Source organism: Mycteria americana, chromosome 2 (genome assembly GCF_035582795.1).
Source record: "Mycteria americana isolate JAX WOST 10 ecotype Jacksonville Zoo and Gardens chromosome 2, USCA_MyAme_1.0, whole genome shotgun sequence".
NCBI classification, from domain to species: Eukaryota; Metazoa; Chordata; class Aves; order Ciconiiformes; family Ciconiidae; genus Mycteria; species Mycteria americana.
In genome coordinates this window covers 18,843,842-18,862,376 of record NC_134366.1, presented here as the reverse complement: position 1 = coordinate 18,862,376, position 18,535 = coordinate 18,843,842, and the positions used below count along the sequence as shown (strand labels likewise).

General features: G+C 40.9%; 1 protein-coding gene across 8 annotated transcripts in view; it reads left to right on the top strand.

The window, feature by feature from the left end:
* The first annotated feature begins 36 nt into the window (after window positions 1-36).
* The window catches only part of ACBD5 (acyl-CoA binding domain containing 5), a 49,525-nt gene continuing 31,026 nt past the window's right edge, over window positions 37-18,535 (top strand). For 5 of the 8 annotated variants that reach the window (XM_075492596.1, XM_075492597.1, XM_075492595.1 and 2 more), the window contains exons 1-5: window positions 37-109; window positions 340-522; window positions 1,845-1,965; window positions 3,508-3,580; window positions 7,353-7,464. In XM_075492596.1, the coding sequence (XP_075348711.1) occupies window positions 447-522; window positions 1,845-1,965; window positions 3,508-3,580; window positions 7,353-7,464 (382 nt within the window). In that variant the 5' untranslated portion in view covers window positions 37-109; window positions 340-446. Of the gene's footprint in view, window positions 116-339; window positions 523-1,844; window positions 1,966-3,507; window positions 3,581-7,352; window positions 7,465-7,592; window positions 7,626-18,535 lie in introns of all 8 variants that reach the window. The other 3 variants (XM_075492600.1, XM_075492594.1, XM_075492598.1) reach the window with 3 other exon arrangements.

Below are 18,535 nucleotides of genomic sequence, written 5' to 3'. Positions count from 1 at the left end.
GGCAGACTAGGTTTCCCGGCGTGCCCCTGGCGGCCTCGGGGCGGTGCGAAGGGAGGGGAAGGGCGCCGCTGTGGGAGACATAACATGGGCGCCTGAGGCCGGGCTGAAGGTAGGGGTGAGTTGTTGGCTGGACTGGGGGTGTTGCGGGCCGTGCTCGGCCTGCGGAGCGAGGCTGGTCCGAGGTGCTGGGCGGGTTGTGCCCAGCCCTGCCGGAGAGGGAGGGCTGGGGATCGGGGCGGGGGCCGGGCGCGGCAGGGGCCGGGGCCAGGCACCCCGCCCCGTTGCGGCCGGGGGGTGGCTGCGTACGGCCCGGCGCCTCTCAGCCCCTCTCCCGTGCAGTCGGCTGCGGGCACCGCGACGAGGGAGGCTGAGCTGAGCCCGCCCCGCCGGACGCGGCCCGGCGGCCGAGCAGGAGGCGGCGGGCGGTGAGGGGACGGGACGGGGACATGGCGGAGACCGGCTCCGTGCACGCCACCAGGTTCGAGGCGGCCGTGAAGGTGATCCAGAGCCTCCCCAAAAATGGTAAGTGCCGCCCCAGGGGCGGCGGGGGGTAAAGACCGGTGGCATCGGCGCGGGCCTGGCCGCCCGGCTGGCACCTGCGAGGCGGGCAGGGCCCGGAGGGCGGGGGGAGGCGAGGCCCCTCTCCTGCTGGTGGCCGCTTCCTCCGGGGCAAGCGGTCCCCGGGCAGGGACGCCGGCGCGGCCCGTCGGGTGGTTCAGGCCAGGGCAGTAGGGCCGCCCTCCCTCAGCCGCCCCGGGCCGGGCTCCCGTCAGCAGGCGGCGGATGGAGAACCTCTTGGAAAGCTCGGTCTTAGTGCTGCTGTCCGCCTCTCCTGAAGAAACGCCGGTTTGGGGGCTTCCGAGCCCACGACAGAAGTTCCTCAGTCAGGCGCCTGGAGGAGGGGGCCTGTCAGCTCCCGCGGTGCGAGCAACGCCGGGGCAGGGCCTCTGCCTCCCTGAAATGCTGAAGTTGGTTTGACGGCTTCGGAGCTGTTATCACGAGTTCCCTCTGCTGAAAGAGTTAACAGAATGGAAAAGCAAAAAAATCAGAATGTATCTTTTTGATAAGAGTAATAAAAAAAAAAGTTGGTTATTACATACAACATTAATTCTGGTGTAAGTAAAACTGTTTTTTTTGAGGTCCTAAAGTAAAGGTCACTGTAAACTTCTCCTAATGACTAGAATTGAACCTCAAAGTATTTGATTTAGTGGATTGGTTATGAATCTTCCCTGCCAGCTGTTACAGTTTTGTATTTACATTTCCTACCTCTACAAAAGTGTGTTCCACAAAGGAAGAAGAAAAAACAAGAACAGGAGAAACAGTGAAATGTATTGAAAGTGCCGCCAAATACCCAAAATAAACAAAAACACTGCAGAAGGCTGTGTTTTGGGTTTGTTGTGCGTGTGGGTTTTTTGTTTGTGGGTTTTGTTTTTGTTTAGTTCTGGAGTCTTTCAATAAGTTCCTGTTTGTAACAGTAAAGTGCCTTGCAAGATACTTTGTTTACTGGGAGCTAAACCTGTCCCTTTAAACTGAGTGAAAGGACACTTGCTTTATGTTACTTATTACTCTTTTTTTATTCTAATTGTGGAGTCTGACCTTAGGAGTAGTAAAGGTTATAGTCCCTTAGACTTAATCTGAAACTTGCTGTTTGTAAAGTAAATATTGTCAGTCGTGGTGGTTCATGGTAGATGAAGTAAAGATGTTCTCTGTTGACTTAAACTGTATTGCTGTCAATCAGGTGGTAACGAACTGCAGGCTATTTTCACACAGAAGTACTAAACTTGTAAAATACTCATTAATATTCTTGATTACAACTTAATTGTATTTTAAAATGCTTTCACTAGGTTCATTCCAGCCAACGAATGAAATGATGCTCAAGTTCTATAGCTTTTATAAGCAAGCAACCCAAGGACCCTGTAACATTCCACGACCTGGATTTTGGGATCCGATTGGTAGATATAAATGGTAACTTTTCATGAGTTGTTGTTTTGTTTTGGGGTTTTTTTTTATGCTTGGAGTGGAGATGTTTAGCAGAGTGGCACTTAGAGACAGAGATTAGTGAGTTTATTTCTCTCTTAAAAAAAGGACATTCACAACCCTTGATGCTTGAATTCATTTTCTGTCTTGTGTTCCAACTTTCTAGCTCAGATAATTTATAACTTCTCAGAGTTGCAGGTGAAAACATTCCCTTGGGTTCTGCAGGTGGGCGGGTTTTTCTTGGGCAAGCACCATCATGGTACCTCTGCAGTGTTTATCCCGTGTTGTCGAATGAAATTGTAGGTGCTCTGCAGAATGAGTGATGTAGATGAGTGTCTGGAATTCTTCCTTCTTAAATTTTCATGTATGATGTGAGCCTGAAGTAAATAAGTGCTCATTGACAGCCATTGATATAGCTTCAAGCTCTTGGGGAGAGGTCTGGTTTATGTATCTTTCTGGTTTGTCTGCTCAGTGGCAGGGCTTCCCACTGTCTGTATTTTCCTTGTGCTGGGAAGACTTCTGATTTGCCAAATTGCTAAGATCTGTTTGAAAAGCCATGTGAACGCTTTGCTTATTATATTTTAATAAGCAAAGGACAAGTATTATTGCTGGTACTTATATGGTGGTCTTGGGATCTGTGAAATTATTCCTTTCACTCTTTTTTTTTTTTTTTTTTTTTTTTCTCTCCTTCCTTCCTTCTTCCCAAGTCTCCCCAAGTCAGGGTGAAGGGGGTATCTTTCCAGAGGACTAGGGCAGTAAGCTTCCACCCACCTGGTTGGTTGTAGCTGAAATGTGAGCCACCAGCCCTGGGGTTTTGCTGTAAGTGGGGCAAATACTCTGGCAAGGGGAAGGGACAGTGTCAAATCAAGTGCAAGACTGAGTAAAGAAATATTTTATTCCAGTCTGTGTTCTGACAGATTCCTTGTGCAATACTGATAAATTTGATTGGGGTTTTCTGTCTTGCAGAGTTGGAGAGGGGGAGATCTTTTTAGATCATAAGTAGATACTTGTGGTAACTGGGGGCAATGATTAAACTATTTGCCTACTAGACTGATTTGTCTTTCCCCAGTTGCAAATCTCGAAAAGGACAGATTTTTCTTGTAGCCTGTTCTAACATGCTGACAACTGTTTGTAAGTGCTGGCTGAAGTGCCTGTGCCTGCTGGTTTTTTTTGCAGCAGAGGATCTTTAAAAAAAAAAAAATCAACGTAATCAAATGGGAAATGTGTGTGTGTCATATCTGAGCTTGCTAACAACTGACTGGGTACAAGTTTATAGCTGGTCAGTGGGGAACTCTTCAGTCCCCAGGGTGTTCAGTTCGTTGCTTCTCTGTTGATGTACTACTATGTGATTATCCTAGCAAATTATATATTTGGATTTCAAAAAAAAAAAAACAACCTTGCGAATTGTTGTTGCATGTTATTTGTATCAGAGAAACTTTGGGCATTACGTAACTGACCTACTTAAGGCCAGGCTGAAAAAATCCAGTAGGCTCTGAAGATACTGAAGATGTATGCGACTTTCTTTCCTAGGGATGCTTGGAGTGCCTTGGGAGACATGTCCAAAGAAGAAGCCATGATAGCCTATGTTGAAGAAATGAAAAAGGTAAGTCTACTAATGAGGAAGGGATCTTCTAGAACAAATGTTCCAGAAATAAATTAAGGAACATGAAGAGGTTCTTGCTGACTACTGCTGTCAAAGCTCTAAATGAGTTATTCTCTATGTGAACTGTTACATTTCAGTACTATGCTGTTTGGCCCATGGGGAGAAGAAAATTATGTAGTTCCTTCCAAAGTATAGAATTTAGGTTGTTTTCAAAGAAACATGAGGGTCCTAGCTGATATGAAGCTTAAATGACAGAGCTAAAGAAAATGAAGTATTGAAATCATGGTAAAGGGGGCAGTGGGGAAAACAGTGGAACTTAAAGTATAACAAAAGAAAAGCTGATTTACTGCAAACTACCTCAATTCTCAGAGTTGAGAGAGGTAAGTGATCCTTATCTTGGAAAGGAAAACAACAACCCTCCAGAAGGACTTCAGGAGCAAGAGTCTCACGCTCATGACTAGAGACATGAGTATAATCAAATATGTAAACTTAATCATCTTTGATTTTTCAAGAAGAACTCAGCAACCTGAATTTTCTGTACTTGTCATGAAAATATTTCTTGTATATTATAGTTGCAGTCAAACAGTTAGAATTGAGTAATTTGGTCTGTCTCTTTTGGAATAGATGTGTAACTTGTAAACAGTTATAGTTGCTATATTAAGCAGGAATTGCAGCATTAACTAAAGTAAATATTCAGAATTAAAGTTTCTTATCTTTTATTAACTAACCCTTTTCACTGCAGTCTTTTCACTGAAGCTCTTTTAGGTGGCCTTTCCAGTTTAAAGATTATTTACTGTCAATCTGGATAAAAGTATAATTGTAATCTATTATTATAATGAGGTTAGCATCAAGGAAAGAAAATGTAAGTTCTAATCCGAATACGCTTGCTTTTCTCCTAGGCCACTACCTTGACATTGAACTCTTAACGTGTTTAATGATTGATACAACAAAAACTTTTGCTGGCTACTGTTCTTTTTCCTATCTGTAATTTTGGTAATTTAGTTCCTGCTGGTATTACTGTAGGTGCTTTAAAATGAAAAATAAACAACTCCAGAAAACACAGAAGGCCAAATATTATTCATTTGGTCAAAAATCCCACTAAATTTTAATAATTCCTTTTGAATGCGTGCCACAAGATTAAGTGCTTCATTTCAAATCTTGGATTCAAAATGTGTTAATACTTCAGTACAGTACCTAATTTTTTTAATGCAGTAATTGGTTTGGTTGGGACACTAAAACTAAGTGGAACTGCAGTGTTTGTTCTAAAAAAAATCCTAGTAAACCTCCTGTGAGGAAGTCTACTTACTTGATCATAATGAAGCACAAATATTCTGCCTCTGTACAGATTACATGTAGGGACTGGAGAGCAAATGACTTCTTGCGTCGCTCAGCTTTGCAACGGGGGAATCTGTTTACCCTGCTTTGGTGCTGTTTCAGCTCTCACATTTGAAATACTAGCTTCAGCTTTTCCAACCCAATTGATTCTACTTGAAATGTCAATGGAAGTGCATTTCAAATGGATCCACTGGGTTGTTCTATCAGCACATACTGCACTAATCCTTGTGGTGTTACTGTGGGCATTCCGCTGCTGCTGCATAGGTATCCATGTCTAAGGGGGCTAAAAACCACTTGTATACTGATATCACAGGACTGTATTTAAGGGTGTATAAGATTGCTGTATTCCCCTTCCCCCCGCCCCTGGGGCATGTCCCTAGTATTTGTACATTGTGTTTGGGCTATACATGCATCAGATGACCCTGTCACAAGATACTTCTATTGTAAACTTGTTTGGTGTTTTTTTTTCCCTTCATGTGGTAGCCTTGAAAATCACAGCTCTTGAAGAATGTGTCTGGGTGAGGTTTTGAGGTGCTGGTGAGAGATGACCAAACATGTCTTAGTCTTAGCTAAGATGAATCTGAGCTCAGGTGCATTTTTGTTTAAGCTTAATTTATCTTCCAAGTAGCATTTCTGAAATTTTGTATTGCAATACTGTTTAAACTAATTTATTTACATTTCAGATATATTGTTTTGTTATATATTAGAAATGAGTGATATCTTAGCATAAAGAAGTGTTAACACTATATGGTGTTTCTAATTTAAAACAAGAGTCTTCATATATAAATTGTCTGACATCCAAAGAAAACAGTAATTCAGGATACATAATAACTTATTTTGCACTTTCAAATTTTAAGATTGTGTATTATGCCTAGTGGCTATATAAGTAAGCAGTTGATTTTGTTTGTGGAAATATTTGGTCTTTTCTTCCTCACCTAAAAGTTAGTAGTTCCATTACTCTTACTTTAACAGAAATGGTGTGGTAAGATTCTAAGAATTGCTCCAAGTTGCAGAGAGTATATTGAGGTCTGTTAAGAGCACATGAAGAGCAGTTATGTGCAGACATCATAAAAATGCACACATGAAGTTTACAGTGCAGACTATAGAAGTAAATACATGTAAATACAAGTGTTATTCTAGAAAAGGTTTCTTGTTTCTCTCAATGCTATTGAAGTTAAAAAAAAAAAATATTTAAAAAAAATCACAAAATTCTCCTGTCTCTGGTTCATAGCCAGCTCTTTATCTGAGCACTGAGCATTTCTCTCTAACAAATGTGGAATGAATTATATATATTGAACAGATCAGAGAAGTGGCAATGAAACTGCAATTTGATGGGATCATTGTCTCTTGGTATCCTTGACTGGCTTGCAAGTATTGACTTGTTACCTGCTAGCCTGCCTGGAGCTCCTGCTTTGTGAAGCAACGCTGTAGCTTTTGCTTCTACTGCTTAGTGACGTGCTTGGTGCTTTTGTGCAGCATGTTCTGTGGCAACTTGTACCTCCATCTGTTGCTTTCTTGATGCTCTTCTGGAGGAGGAGGTGTACTGTAGCTGTTAGTTTGCTTCTACCTGAATCTTTTCCTATAGCTATTGCCTCTTTTAAAAAATAATAATAAAAAAGTAGAGGATGAAAGAGGAACAAAGCTATTGGCAAAAAGCTTGGTTGAAAGGACTTAAACTAGAATGGGACAATAATATCATATGCTTTTAAAATAATACTAAATTATTGAATCTTTTATGTTTATTTTAGATTTAAGATTTTGCATTCCTATCAGATGATCAAAGGTATTGGTTTTGTAACTTAAAATGAAGAACTTTTTATCAAAGGAAGAACTCCAAATGACTTTAGGAGCAGAACTTGGTTCTAGTTTGCTCTTCTTCTAAGTATGTCTTTGTACTGTCCCAGTTTTGCTGTATTCTGTCCATTTTGGTTTTTGGGTTTAGATGGACCCAGTAGTGCACTTTTGATCTGCTCCTTACATTCCATTGACAAATACTAGGAATCCTCTAAGAAAAAACATCTTTCAGTTTCATGTTCTCTGTGGGAAGACTTGTCTATAAAATAAATTGCATCAGATAACAGCAGCCTGTTGAACTTTGAGTTGGTTTAGTTTAAAATTGCTGAAATAATGGATTCCAAGGTCGTCTAATACTGTGCTGAGGCTGTCCTTTAGTGTTGGCAAATGCATTAGCTCTCCCATCTTCTCTTCACCTAAAAAAAGTTATTACAGCTAGTTAAGATTCTTGTTCGGTAAATTAGTTTTATGTTGTTTTCTTTTAATTAAAAAAAAGCAAAACAAAAAATCAGAATAACGTGTTAAGTGACTTAGTGAAATGTTACTGGGTTTTACAATGACCAGCAGTTTCTAAAATCAGTTGAAATGAATGAATCATTGAAATGCTGTTTGATAAGATGCTTCATATTTTGGACTTGTGCAGATTCTTGAGAGTATGCCAATGACGGACAAAGTTGAAGAATTACTACAAGTAATAGGCCCGTTCTATGAAATAGTAGAAGATAAAAAGAACAGAGGATCTGACCTAACCTCAGGTTCGGACAAATAACTTCCTTTATATTACTAATAATCACAACTCCAGATTTTTGGGGGCTTGTTTTCTGTAAATTATTTTAAAGCTAAACGTTGCATCTTTCTGTTCGTTCTCTTTACCATATGGCAGTTCGAATGGAGAAAGTCACTAAGTATTTGGAAGGTAGGAATAATAAATTATGTGTAAGTCCATCTTTTCCATTGTTTTGGTTCTGTAATAACTTCCTGCTAATACTTGTGACTTCTGGGCTTGCCACCTCATTAGACTGGATTTTTTTATTTTGCTTTTGGGGTGCAAAACAAAGTTAGACCCAGGAAGCTGCATGCTTAGTCCTTGTCTACGGGCTTTTTGAGCTGCTGAAGGAAGCCTCTTCCTGAAAAAGGGATAGTATTTAAAACAAACAACTCCCGCCAGCCAAATCTAGTTTCTGCCTTTCCATTAATAAATGGAACAACTAATGTATACTGCTACATCCTGATGTAGTTGTGGATTATCGAACTGCATGCAGAGCTGGTAATCCAGCTCTGTCATCTGATCTAAAATAAAAAAAATCCACAATCAAAACCCATGCTTTTTTAATCATGGTTTCTGTAATACGTACAAAATATAAGATGCGTTTGTGAAACTTTCAAGTTAAGTTTCCTGAGGCTCAAGTTCATGAAGTTCACTCTGACAAGTGGCAAACCTAGTGGTGTCATAGCTGCATAAAAATCAGTGTGGTGATTTTTATTTAGCAATACCATTGTGAGAATGTTTTGATGATAACAGTTATTATGTTACGGGTAATGTGTTCATAAGGTTGTAATACAAGGCTTACAGTTGTTTAAATCTGGCTTAAAATTACAGTTAAAAATTGAAATGCGTGTTAGTCAGGGCAAAACTTGAAACAGCCTTTAAAAAACAAACCATTGCACAAATTAATTGGTTTAGTGTGTTTAAGAAGTAGGAGTCAGCTGGGTAAGTTGCCTTTTGTATGTGGCTTTTTTTTCCCCTACCTTAAAGGAACATAGTTTTGATTTTGGTTTTTGTATCAAGTTTCAGAGAAACAGAAATGGTTTTTCATTTGTTTTTGAGGAAAGGTAATGGTAGAAGTTTTTAAATGACCATTTTGAAAGCTGTGTGACTTTTTTTCTCAACTAAAATTGTGTATGCTTCATGTCTGGGATTTAATGAGCTTGCCTGACAGCTGGATTGACAGGCAAGATTATAAGAGTATCAGTAGATTCAGGTCAGTGATCTGTGTAATAAGGATTTACTTGGACTTGGTGTCTATGGCACAGTGCCAAAAGCCACTTCTTAAAGAAGTGACTTATCTAGGCAAATAGAGAATCATGGAAGTTAAACCATACCTGTTTCAATAACAAATCTAGCATACTTGATTTTTAAAGAGGCAGCTTGAACATAAGGCAGTGTCAGTAAAACAGAATAGCAAATTTCAGCTTTATCTTGTTCTGTCAGTGTTGCAATAAATCTGGTGATATGTCGTCATTCATACAGTTTAAAGCTGCAACATGTAATTATGCCACAATGAATTAAGACAGAATTTTCACAAAGTCCGTTGTATGTTATAACCTTATGATTGCATTTAAGACTTTGAAACCCTTTCGTCAGCGCTCTTACCACTTGCCCAATTAAAAGTGAAGCTGGAAATAATTATTACTGTTTACAGTACAGGTCTCAAAATATTTCACAGAAGTATGGAAGCATGAGTACCTAAAGTCTTCCAAGTACATGCTAAAGAATAGAACCAATCTGCCTAAGTCTGTGTTTGAGATAGTGCAGACACTGGTGACTGTCCTGTTGAAAATGACACATGGTTATGTTTTGATTGTGTTAGTTCCTTCAGTCCTGTTTCTTTCCCTGCCCCCAACCCACTACTCCCTGTAGCTTCTGTTGTGGAAGGTGTGTTTTCATGGGCAGGCAATTGGTACGTTCTGGAAACTGTGGCCTTTCTCTTGAGCCTCTTACTTCATACTGTACTCCCCCCATCTTCTGGCCCATTCTGTTTTGAGCTTGCCTTCCATTCTTCTTCCGTCAGATTTTAATCTGTATGAAGATAACTATCTAATTGTTTAAGAATTGCATGCTACTTCCTCAAAATCAACAGCATTCTTGAATTAGTCAAAGAGATTGTCTGGAAGTTTAGCGTACATCAGCCATAGCTGATGTATCGTCATTAGCAGATTGGCCTCAACAGAAAAGTGTAGCCTTTTAAAATTGAATTTCCACTCCTTGTGGTTTCATTGAAAACATTAAATACAAACCGTTGAAATACTGTCTTCCTGAATGAATACGGCTTGTGGCTCTCCTTAGTGAAGAACACTGAAGCCTGACATGCCAGCATTAAAATGACTTGTAACATCTACTAGACAACTAGGACGAACTTGCCAGATCCATGGGTCACAAATATCTGACTTGGATGCATTGGTAAAGAAAGGAAAATAGAGAATTCCCTCCAATAGGCTGAGCAAATCTGAGGGTTATTTCAGAAGCATTTAACCTGGGTAGTGTTTTGAAAGCTCATCCTGCAGCTGTGTAAGAAGCTTAGGTTCTCTGGAAAGTTCAGTCAGTAGTCCCTTTCTGACAGGTATGAAGAATTTCTTTACAGAGAAAATTATTCTCAAGTTATTTTCAGGTACATAAAATACTAGACATCAAAGAAGAAAGTGGGCTCTTAGCCATCATAGTGCTACAGAAGAGAATAGGTAACTGTTGCAGTATTACAGAAGGACCCTTTTGTTTGCAGCTGCTGGAAGAGTAGAGGGAGGACTATCGGGTAAGGTGGGGAGGTGCTTTAGAAGAGCAACCTTTTAACTTTTTGCACTTGCTAATAAATGCACAAGAAATCTGATGCCCAAGCCAATGCTAAAAAGACAAAGAAGCTTCAAAATGCCATTGCTCGGTGAATTTGCAATTTTCAGAATGGGCATTCAAGCTTTCTTGTTATGTTATACCTGAAGAAGCCAAAGGTGGGCTAGAATTGGTGCCCTAGTGATCTGATACTGGGTGAAAAATATCAAGGGTTTCAGAATCAACTCATCCTTCTGAATGTTTCCTTGAGAATGTTTGTGGATGTCTTTTTTTTTTTTTCTGAATGTGAGTAAATCCAAAGGGGGGCAAGAAAATCCCTACTTAACTTAGTGCAGGCCTGTCATCTCAACAACTAAGCAAAGTATCTGGAAATTGTTCACATGTTCTTCAGTAGAATTTTCCTGTGTACTCTTTCTGCCTTGTCACAAGGCATTTAATCTGTTTTAAAATCCTACTAAAAGATGACCTTTCACCTTTATGCTGAGTAGTAGTACTCTTTGTAAGCCTTTGTGAAGACTAAATGTTGCCTCCAGTAATGACAAGTTAGGCACTGCAGAGGCTGTGGAAAGTTTCAGCATTATACTACTCCTAACTTTGTCATCCTAATGAGTGTTTCTCGCCTGAAAACTTTGCTCCTAGCTGTATTGCAATTGCACCAGATGAAGCCCTATTAAATAAGCAAGGTGACTCGTATTGCTGCACATGTTGGCTTTGGGCAGTGCTGATTGTAGTGTAGCATGTTTGTGCTAGAAGCCTATACAGGGCACTGCTTCAGTAGCAGCTTGTGTGAATGGCAGAAGTTGGCCTGGCTCACAGGCAGATACGGCTATTTAACAATTTGCTCAGTGTCTTCCTGCATTGGGTATGGGAGCTAGGTTTACAAAGACAATACTCACTGAGGTCTGTGTGCTTTTAGAACAAGCAAATACATGTAAACACTTCTATTTCAAAGGCAGGAGTTAGTACAGGACATAGGTAGGCTTGGAGGGGAGGATTGCACTTTTTCAAGTGAGTCTGTTCTTAATTATTACTTTTCAGGTAGAAACACTCTTAAAATGCAATATATTTTCCAACTGTGCTTCTGTAGATTGCATATGATTATTTTCTCTTTTCAAATAGTTTTATTTTCTCAAAGAGCTTCTCATGTTATTTTCAACATCTTTGCTTTGTAATGGTGCATTTGGTGGCATGCTCTTCCTGCTTGTGTGTGGGCCTCTTCTGTGAAACAGCCTCTGTTTGCTTCATAAGCTCACTTTGTCATTTCTGTTTGCTAAACTGATTTGCTAAACTGATTTCCTTCCTTCTCCTTCCTCTTTTTCCTCACTAGGAGTTTTAAGGCACTCAGTGTCTGTGAATCTTAATGCTTTGTAAGAAGGGGAAAAAGAGCTAATACCTGAAATTGCTATGCTTTAGTAGGATACGTTGAATGGGTGGCAGCACCACAACTAAGAGGTGCATTAAGGCAGGGCAAGCATGGGGCAGGAGGAGCTGGTAGGTGGGCGAGAGAGGCTTTTGAAATTCCATCCTTTAAACTTTTTCTCCTCTTCTAGTTTCCAATGATAAGCTAACAGCTATAATCAAGGTTACAGATTCTACTCAGGGAGGCTAGTGTGAAACTTACTATACAAATATTTCTGTTAATATCTCAGTAGTTTAATAGCTTACCTTCAGAAGCATCTGGAACGTTCGCTGCAGCATGTGCTTCAGCATGGGATTATTACAGGATTAAGGGCTGGGCCAGCAAGTGCCAAAGTCAGTGGAGAGTCTCAATGAGATGTGGATCAGTGTCTCAACAAGGTGTGGCTTGTCCTGTTGCAATATATACCTTCTTCAGGCTTTCCAGTTCAAATCTGAGCCTACTTTGTGATTTGACGTCAAACTGATGGTTTTATGCCAGTGCTGTCTAACAATGTTGGAAATTAGGGCAGAGCATCAGTATAGCTCAAGCCTGAAGATATCAACAGCTCCTCTCTCATACAGAGTAGTAGAGAATATCTCACCACAGGGTGAGCAGCAGAGTATCCAAATATGAAAATGTAAGGATAAAAATTTTCTTTCGAAGTGGAGGGAGCTAAGAGAAGCTTTCTTCCATGAAAAGAGAAGCCTGTCTGTATTCTGTTTCACGATGGATTGAGTCAACAGTAACAGTTTTTGTGCGTAAGTGGTCTTTGGACCTGGATTTTTTTTTCCTCCAGCCAGACAACAGTTCCCTGCAAAGGGGAAAATAAGTTGTCAAAAGCTCTTCAGGTTTTGAGAATCTAGCAGATGTACTTACTTGCTATAAAATGTTGGTGTCTTACATTTTAGAGGTCTCACTTGTAATTAAGATCTTGTGATGAGAGAACTGAAATCCAGATTTCTCACAGCTCTGTTCTACAAAGACAAGCTACAAAGAAGTAGTAGCAGACAGAGGTATGGGAGGCTGGGGAAAAACAGATGTAGGCAGTTGTATCTTGACTACTCTCAGAAAAGTGCCCAGTGGGCATGGGCTGGTGTGTCATGCATAACTTTGTTATAGCAAAAATAATTAATCATAGCCTCTAAGATGTATGGAAAAGCCATCTGTGAGGCTGTGGTTAATATGGGCATTGTAACAGGCTGTTCAACTGGTAGGCTTGGAATAGGTGGCAGGAGAATATACTCTTAATGTTATTTTCTGTCTGGTTTTTTTTGTTGTACAGGGCAAAACAATTTCTCATTCAGGCTACAATATTATAGACCAGAGTTTCTGGACTATAGGTGACTCAGCAGTATGGTTTTCTGTTGCTTTCAAGTGTAATTCATTTTTCTTTATGGGGTTCTGAGTTCACTGTGTTCATTTTCTGTGTGTTCTGGGACAAAACTCAAGAGTGTAATGCTCTTCTCTACTTGCCATGCAAAGTAAAAATTCCAAATGTTGACTGTATCTCTTCCATACAGAAGAGAGCTTAGCAAGTCCTGCTTATTCTCCCAGAGGGAAGTAGTACCAAACATGGGAACATTCTGGATCCTGGAATGATCTTACTATTCTTGCAAGTCTCTAGGAATATCTAAGTAGTAGCTATTCTTCGTGTTCATTCTCACATGTGATTGTTGGCTAAGGTGTTGACAGTAAGTTGGCAAAGCCTGGATCCATTGGTCTCGCTGCATATGCACCATGTAACTGAGCTGCGTGTGCTTGGTGGCCCTGTAGTCTGGATGTCCGGTGGCCTTCGTGGAACTGCCTGCCAGTGCTGGGAATGCCTATGGGGCAGCTGCTGTTCTCCCTGGGCTGCTCTCTGTCGGGAAATTTCATGCAGGTTGTCTCTACTAGCAGAAGGCTCAGGGGCGACAGGGAGGAGATAAATATATCGAAGTCAACCCAAAGACTTGGTAACCTTATTTATATGGAAAGTATTCTGAAAATTCAGGGGAACAGATACTGGTGATATGGATGGAGATGAGAAACTCTATAGATATTGAAAAGTGTAAAGGTCTGGGCTGACTAGTCAGTAATCCTAAATACCATATTTGCAAGTTAATATAAATGTCTAAGAAGCTGCTATTGTCTGTGTTCATTCTTATCCACAAACTATTGTTTTGATGTTTGTAAATGGTAAATAAAGACATGGATATTGTTGATTAAATTGTTTTTTTGAAATACAGTGGCATGTCTTTGAGTGTAACAGCTCGAAAAGCACATGAGCAGAGAAGGGGAATGCTGGCAAAACAAGGCTGTAGTCTTTTGGAGTATATGAAAAGAATAAAAAGGAGGAGAGGCTTCTTTTTCTCTGTTATAGTAAAGTTTAGGAAGACTAAACAAAAAGGGAAAACTATATAGAGGAGGATCTGGCTGCCATGATCTGTGTGCTTAGGGATACAATTTTCGGAGAACTTACACTTAATGCACTTAAAATTAAAAATGATAAACCAGTGGTAGTTAAAGTAAGGAATTTTATATTTTTCTGTCTCTATTTTTGACAGACCTTTCTAAAATCTCTTTTTATTTTTGTTTGCGTACTCTAGCTTGTTTAAGTACTGTAGAACAGATGTTACAGAGCAGGCTGGGCCTCTGGAAATTCTCTTTGTAGTGTGCTGTATTAAAAAGAATGGAAGGAAATGAGGATATAGAAATTATTGTTCTTCTAGCTGAAGAGCTTATTGCTTCCAGATGCTTGTGCCCCTCCTTTCTCACTGTGACCACTCCTTGCAGTGAACTCCTTGCAGTATTGGGATACATCAGTTTCAAAAAGGAGGTGGGGATTTGCGTAGTAAGTGTATTGGAGATGGCAGAACGTGGCTGCATAAACTTGGAATTGAAGCAGGGAGCCTACTTGGATCAGTAACAGGCATGAAACATCAGGTTGTGATGGCAAGAAAAGAATTCTAGTTACCTGATTACGAAAACAATTTTGTACAGCATATAGGTGTCTCTGAGACTTAAATTTTGACAGAGCTTGAGTCTACTTAAACATAGGAGTGCAGAGAGATCCCTGTATAAGGTGATATAAGTGTAGGTCATGGAAATAATCTTTTAGTGGCTAAGATTTTGCTGCTATTGAGCAGATAGTAAAGTTACGGTATTTTACAAAAGCACATAATTTTTATTAAATGATGAGGGTGTACACAGCTAGTTAAATGTTTTATGATGTGTTTCACCTGCTGTTGTAGACTGTTTCCTGATCACTGGTATTTCCAAAGAATGAAAGAGACTGTAAGACTTGTGTGAGGATATTGTGTTGTGCTGAGCCAACCATCAGTACAGCTCCAGCAGTGCATGTTAATTTTGTATAAGAATTATGTGCCTGTTCAGAAAACCCAAAATACAAGGCATTTGAGAAAAACCTGCTAGGCTAGGTTTTCTTTGTAAAATGACCCTCGAGCTGGGGCAGATCCACAGAGGCATTTCATAGAATCATAGAATGTTGGTTGGAAGGAACCTTAAAGATCATCTAGTTCCAACCCCGCTGCCATGGACAGGGACACCTTCCACTAGACCAGATTGCTCAGAGCCCCGTCCAGCCTGGCCTTGAACACTTCTAGGGATGGGGCATCAACAGCTTCTCTGGGCAACCTGTTCCAGTGCCTCACCATCCTCACTGGGAAGAATTTCTTCCTTATATCTAATCTAAATCTACCCTCTTTCAGTTTAAAGCCATTACCCCTTGCCCTATCACTACATGCCCTTGTAAAAAGTCCCTCTCCAGCTTTCTTGTAGGCCCCCTTTGAGCACTGGAAGGCTGCTATAAGGTCTCCCCGGAGCCTTTTCTTCTCCAGGCTGAACAACCCCAACTCTCTGAGCCTGTCTTCATAGGAGAGGTGCTCCAACCCTCTGATCATCTTCATGGCCCTCCTCTGGACTTGCTCCAACAGGTCCACGTCCTTCTTCTGTTGGGGGCCCCAGAGCTGAATGCAGTACTCCAGGAGGGGTCTCACAAGAGTGGATAGAGGGGGAGAATCACCTCCCTCGACCTGCTGGTTATGCTTCTTTTTATGCAGTCCAGGATACAGTTGGCTTTCTCGGCTGCAAGCGTACATTGCAGGGTCATGTTGAGCTTCTCATCAACCAACACCCCCAAGTCTTCCTCCTCAGGGCTGCTCTCAATCCATTCTCTGTCAGCCTGTATTTGTGCTTGGGGTGGCCCTGACCCATGTGCAGGACCTTGCACTTGGCCTTGTTGAACTTAATGAGGTTCGCATGGGCCCACCTCTCAAGCCTGTCAAGGTCCCTCTGGATGGCATCCCTTCTCTCCAGTGTGTTGACTACACCACACAGCTTGGTGGTGTTGGCAAACTTGGTGAGAGTGCACTCAATCCCACTGACCATGTTGCTGACAAAGATGTTAAACGGTGCTGGTCCCAATATTGACCCCTGAGGAACGCTACTCGTCACTGGTCTCCACTTGGACATCAAGCTGTTGACCACAACTCTTTGAGTGTGACCAGTCAATTCCTTATCCACTGAGTGGTCCATCCGTCAAATCCATGTCTCTCCAATTTAGAGACAAGGATGTCATGGGACAGTGTCAAATGCTTTGCACGAGTCCAGGCAGATAACATCAGTTGCTCTTCCCTTATCCACCAACGCCACCACCATTACAACCCTGTCATAGAAGGCCACCAAATTTGTCAGGCATGATTTGCCCTTAGTGAAGCCATGTTGGCTGTCACCAATCACCCCCTTATTTAGCATGTGCCTTAGCACAGTTTCCAGGAGGATCTGCTCCATGATCTTGCTGGGCACAGAGGTGAGACTGACTGGCCTGTAGTTCCCCAGGTCTTCCTTTTTTCCCTTTTAAAAAATGGGTGTTATGTTTCCCCTTTTCTAGTTAGTGGGAACTTCACTGGACTGTGATGACTTCTCAAATGTGATGGATAGTCACTTAGCAACTTCATCCACCAGTCCCCTCAGGACCTGCGGATGCATCTCATCGGGTCCCATGGACTTGTGCACTTCCAAGTTTGTTAGATGGTCTTGAACCTGATCTTCTCCTACAGTGGGTGGTTCTTCATTCTCTCAGTCCCTGCCTTTGTCTTCTGTGACTTGGGTGGTATGGCTTGAGCACTTGCCAGTGAAGACTGAGGCAAAAAAGTTGTTGAGTACCTCAGCCTTCTCCATATCCCAGGTAACCAGGTCTCCCATTTCCTTCTGGAGAGGGCCCACATTTTCTCTAGTATTCCTTTTATTTAAGGTCCTAAGTCCCATCTGGGTAACAAAAATTGCCTTGAAATATGTGGGGAGTTAGAAATCAAATACATATTTTTGAGAAACTTGGTCCTGTTACATAGGTCATTGAGAAGAATTGTAGTGTTGCCTTTAAAGAAATATATTTAGAATTGCTCTTAGGAAATCTCTTAATAGAGCTGACACAAGAAAATAAACATCTAGTGAAAGCTTGTGGATAGGCTATGTGTCTGTTCTTCACATCCTTTCCATCTCGCCATTTTCTTTTGTTAAATTCTTCCTTCTGTTTGCATGTTGTTACTGTTACACAGCTCTTACTATATAGCATTAAAAAAAACCTAATCCAGGCTTTGACAGCAGAATATAACTCCTTGTACAGCTACAGAGCAGTACAGCTTTGATTTAGAAAACTGTCACAAATGTCACAGTTTGGTGTTGTAGGCAGTGACATGAAAATAATAAATCGAGAGAGTTTCTATAGTATGTAAATGAGGGCAACAGAAAAAGTTACTAACAGTTGAAGTGGGTAAACAGAAAGAATAAAGGGGTGGGTGGATGGATGGGATTAGCACAAAGCAAATAAGGTTTCAACAGCTTTCATGACTCATTATAATTCATACTAAAAGATATATTCCTCAGGAAGTAGCCATTAACCTACCAACAGGGACTGTAGAAGTCACTACTAGGTGGCTCTCTTTAGTCTTTAACCCTATCACCCCCAGTATTAGTCATCATTGCTGGTTTCTTAGCAGATTCTCAGAGTAACAAGGAGGACGGCAGCAAACCATGGTTTTACCATGTAGTAAAAGCAATTGGGGATGGACCTGATGAGCATAGCAGTGTAAGGGTTCTGAGGAAAAGTACACAATTAAGCATGGTATTTCAAGTGGCCAAAACTCTGTACAACGCTGTGTTCTTCAGAGTTGGCATTAAAGCAATGCCTCTTTATGGTCTGTAGGAGCACTGTTGCTAAGAATGACTTTGTGGAAGAAATATGATCCTGATGGATTTCAGTTATTCAGGTGCCCCATGGCATGATACCATAAATCTGTTACTGTTGATACTTTCTCTCAGTTCCACCTCTTTATTTAAATATATGTGATGTATCACTTAGAAGTTTCCACAAATGAATAATCTCCTTACTGAAATTAAGTGAAGAGAGAACATGGTTGAATATTCAAAGACCTTCCCTCTTCAAAAAGAAAAAAAGTAAATCTTAAGGAAAAAGCTTATGGTATAGCTGGGGCTTTTTACAATATCTTTGGTAGGGTGAGGAGGTTTACAGTTTTAATTCACCTTCCTTCACAGCTAAATGTTCCTCCTAGTCTTGTCTTTCCTGTTTACTCCTATGACTGGCTAGGACACATGGATGATTGTGCCTTTTTGTTTCAAAGGGAAGGGTGATGCCTGCCTTACCATGCCGTGTCTGTGCTTAATACTCATGCTGTGAGGACTTATCTGCTACCTTATTCTCCTCACACTGCTGCTTCTCAGAAAAACATCTCAAGAATTGGGTTTAACAATAAATGAGACATGCTTATAAGAAATAAACTGGGAATATGTTGGGATTTTTCTTTTGTGAAACAAATTTCCTTGCAAATAAGAAGTGTTCTTCAGT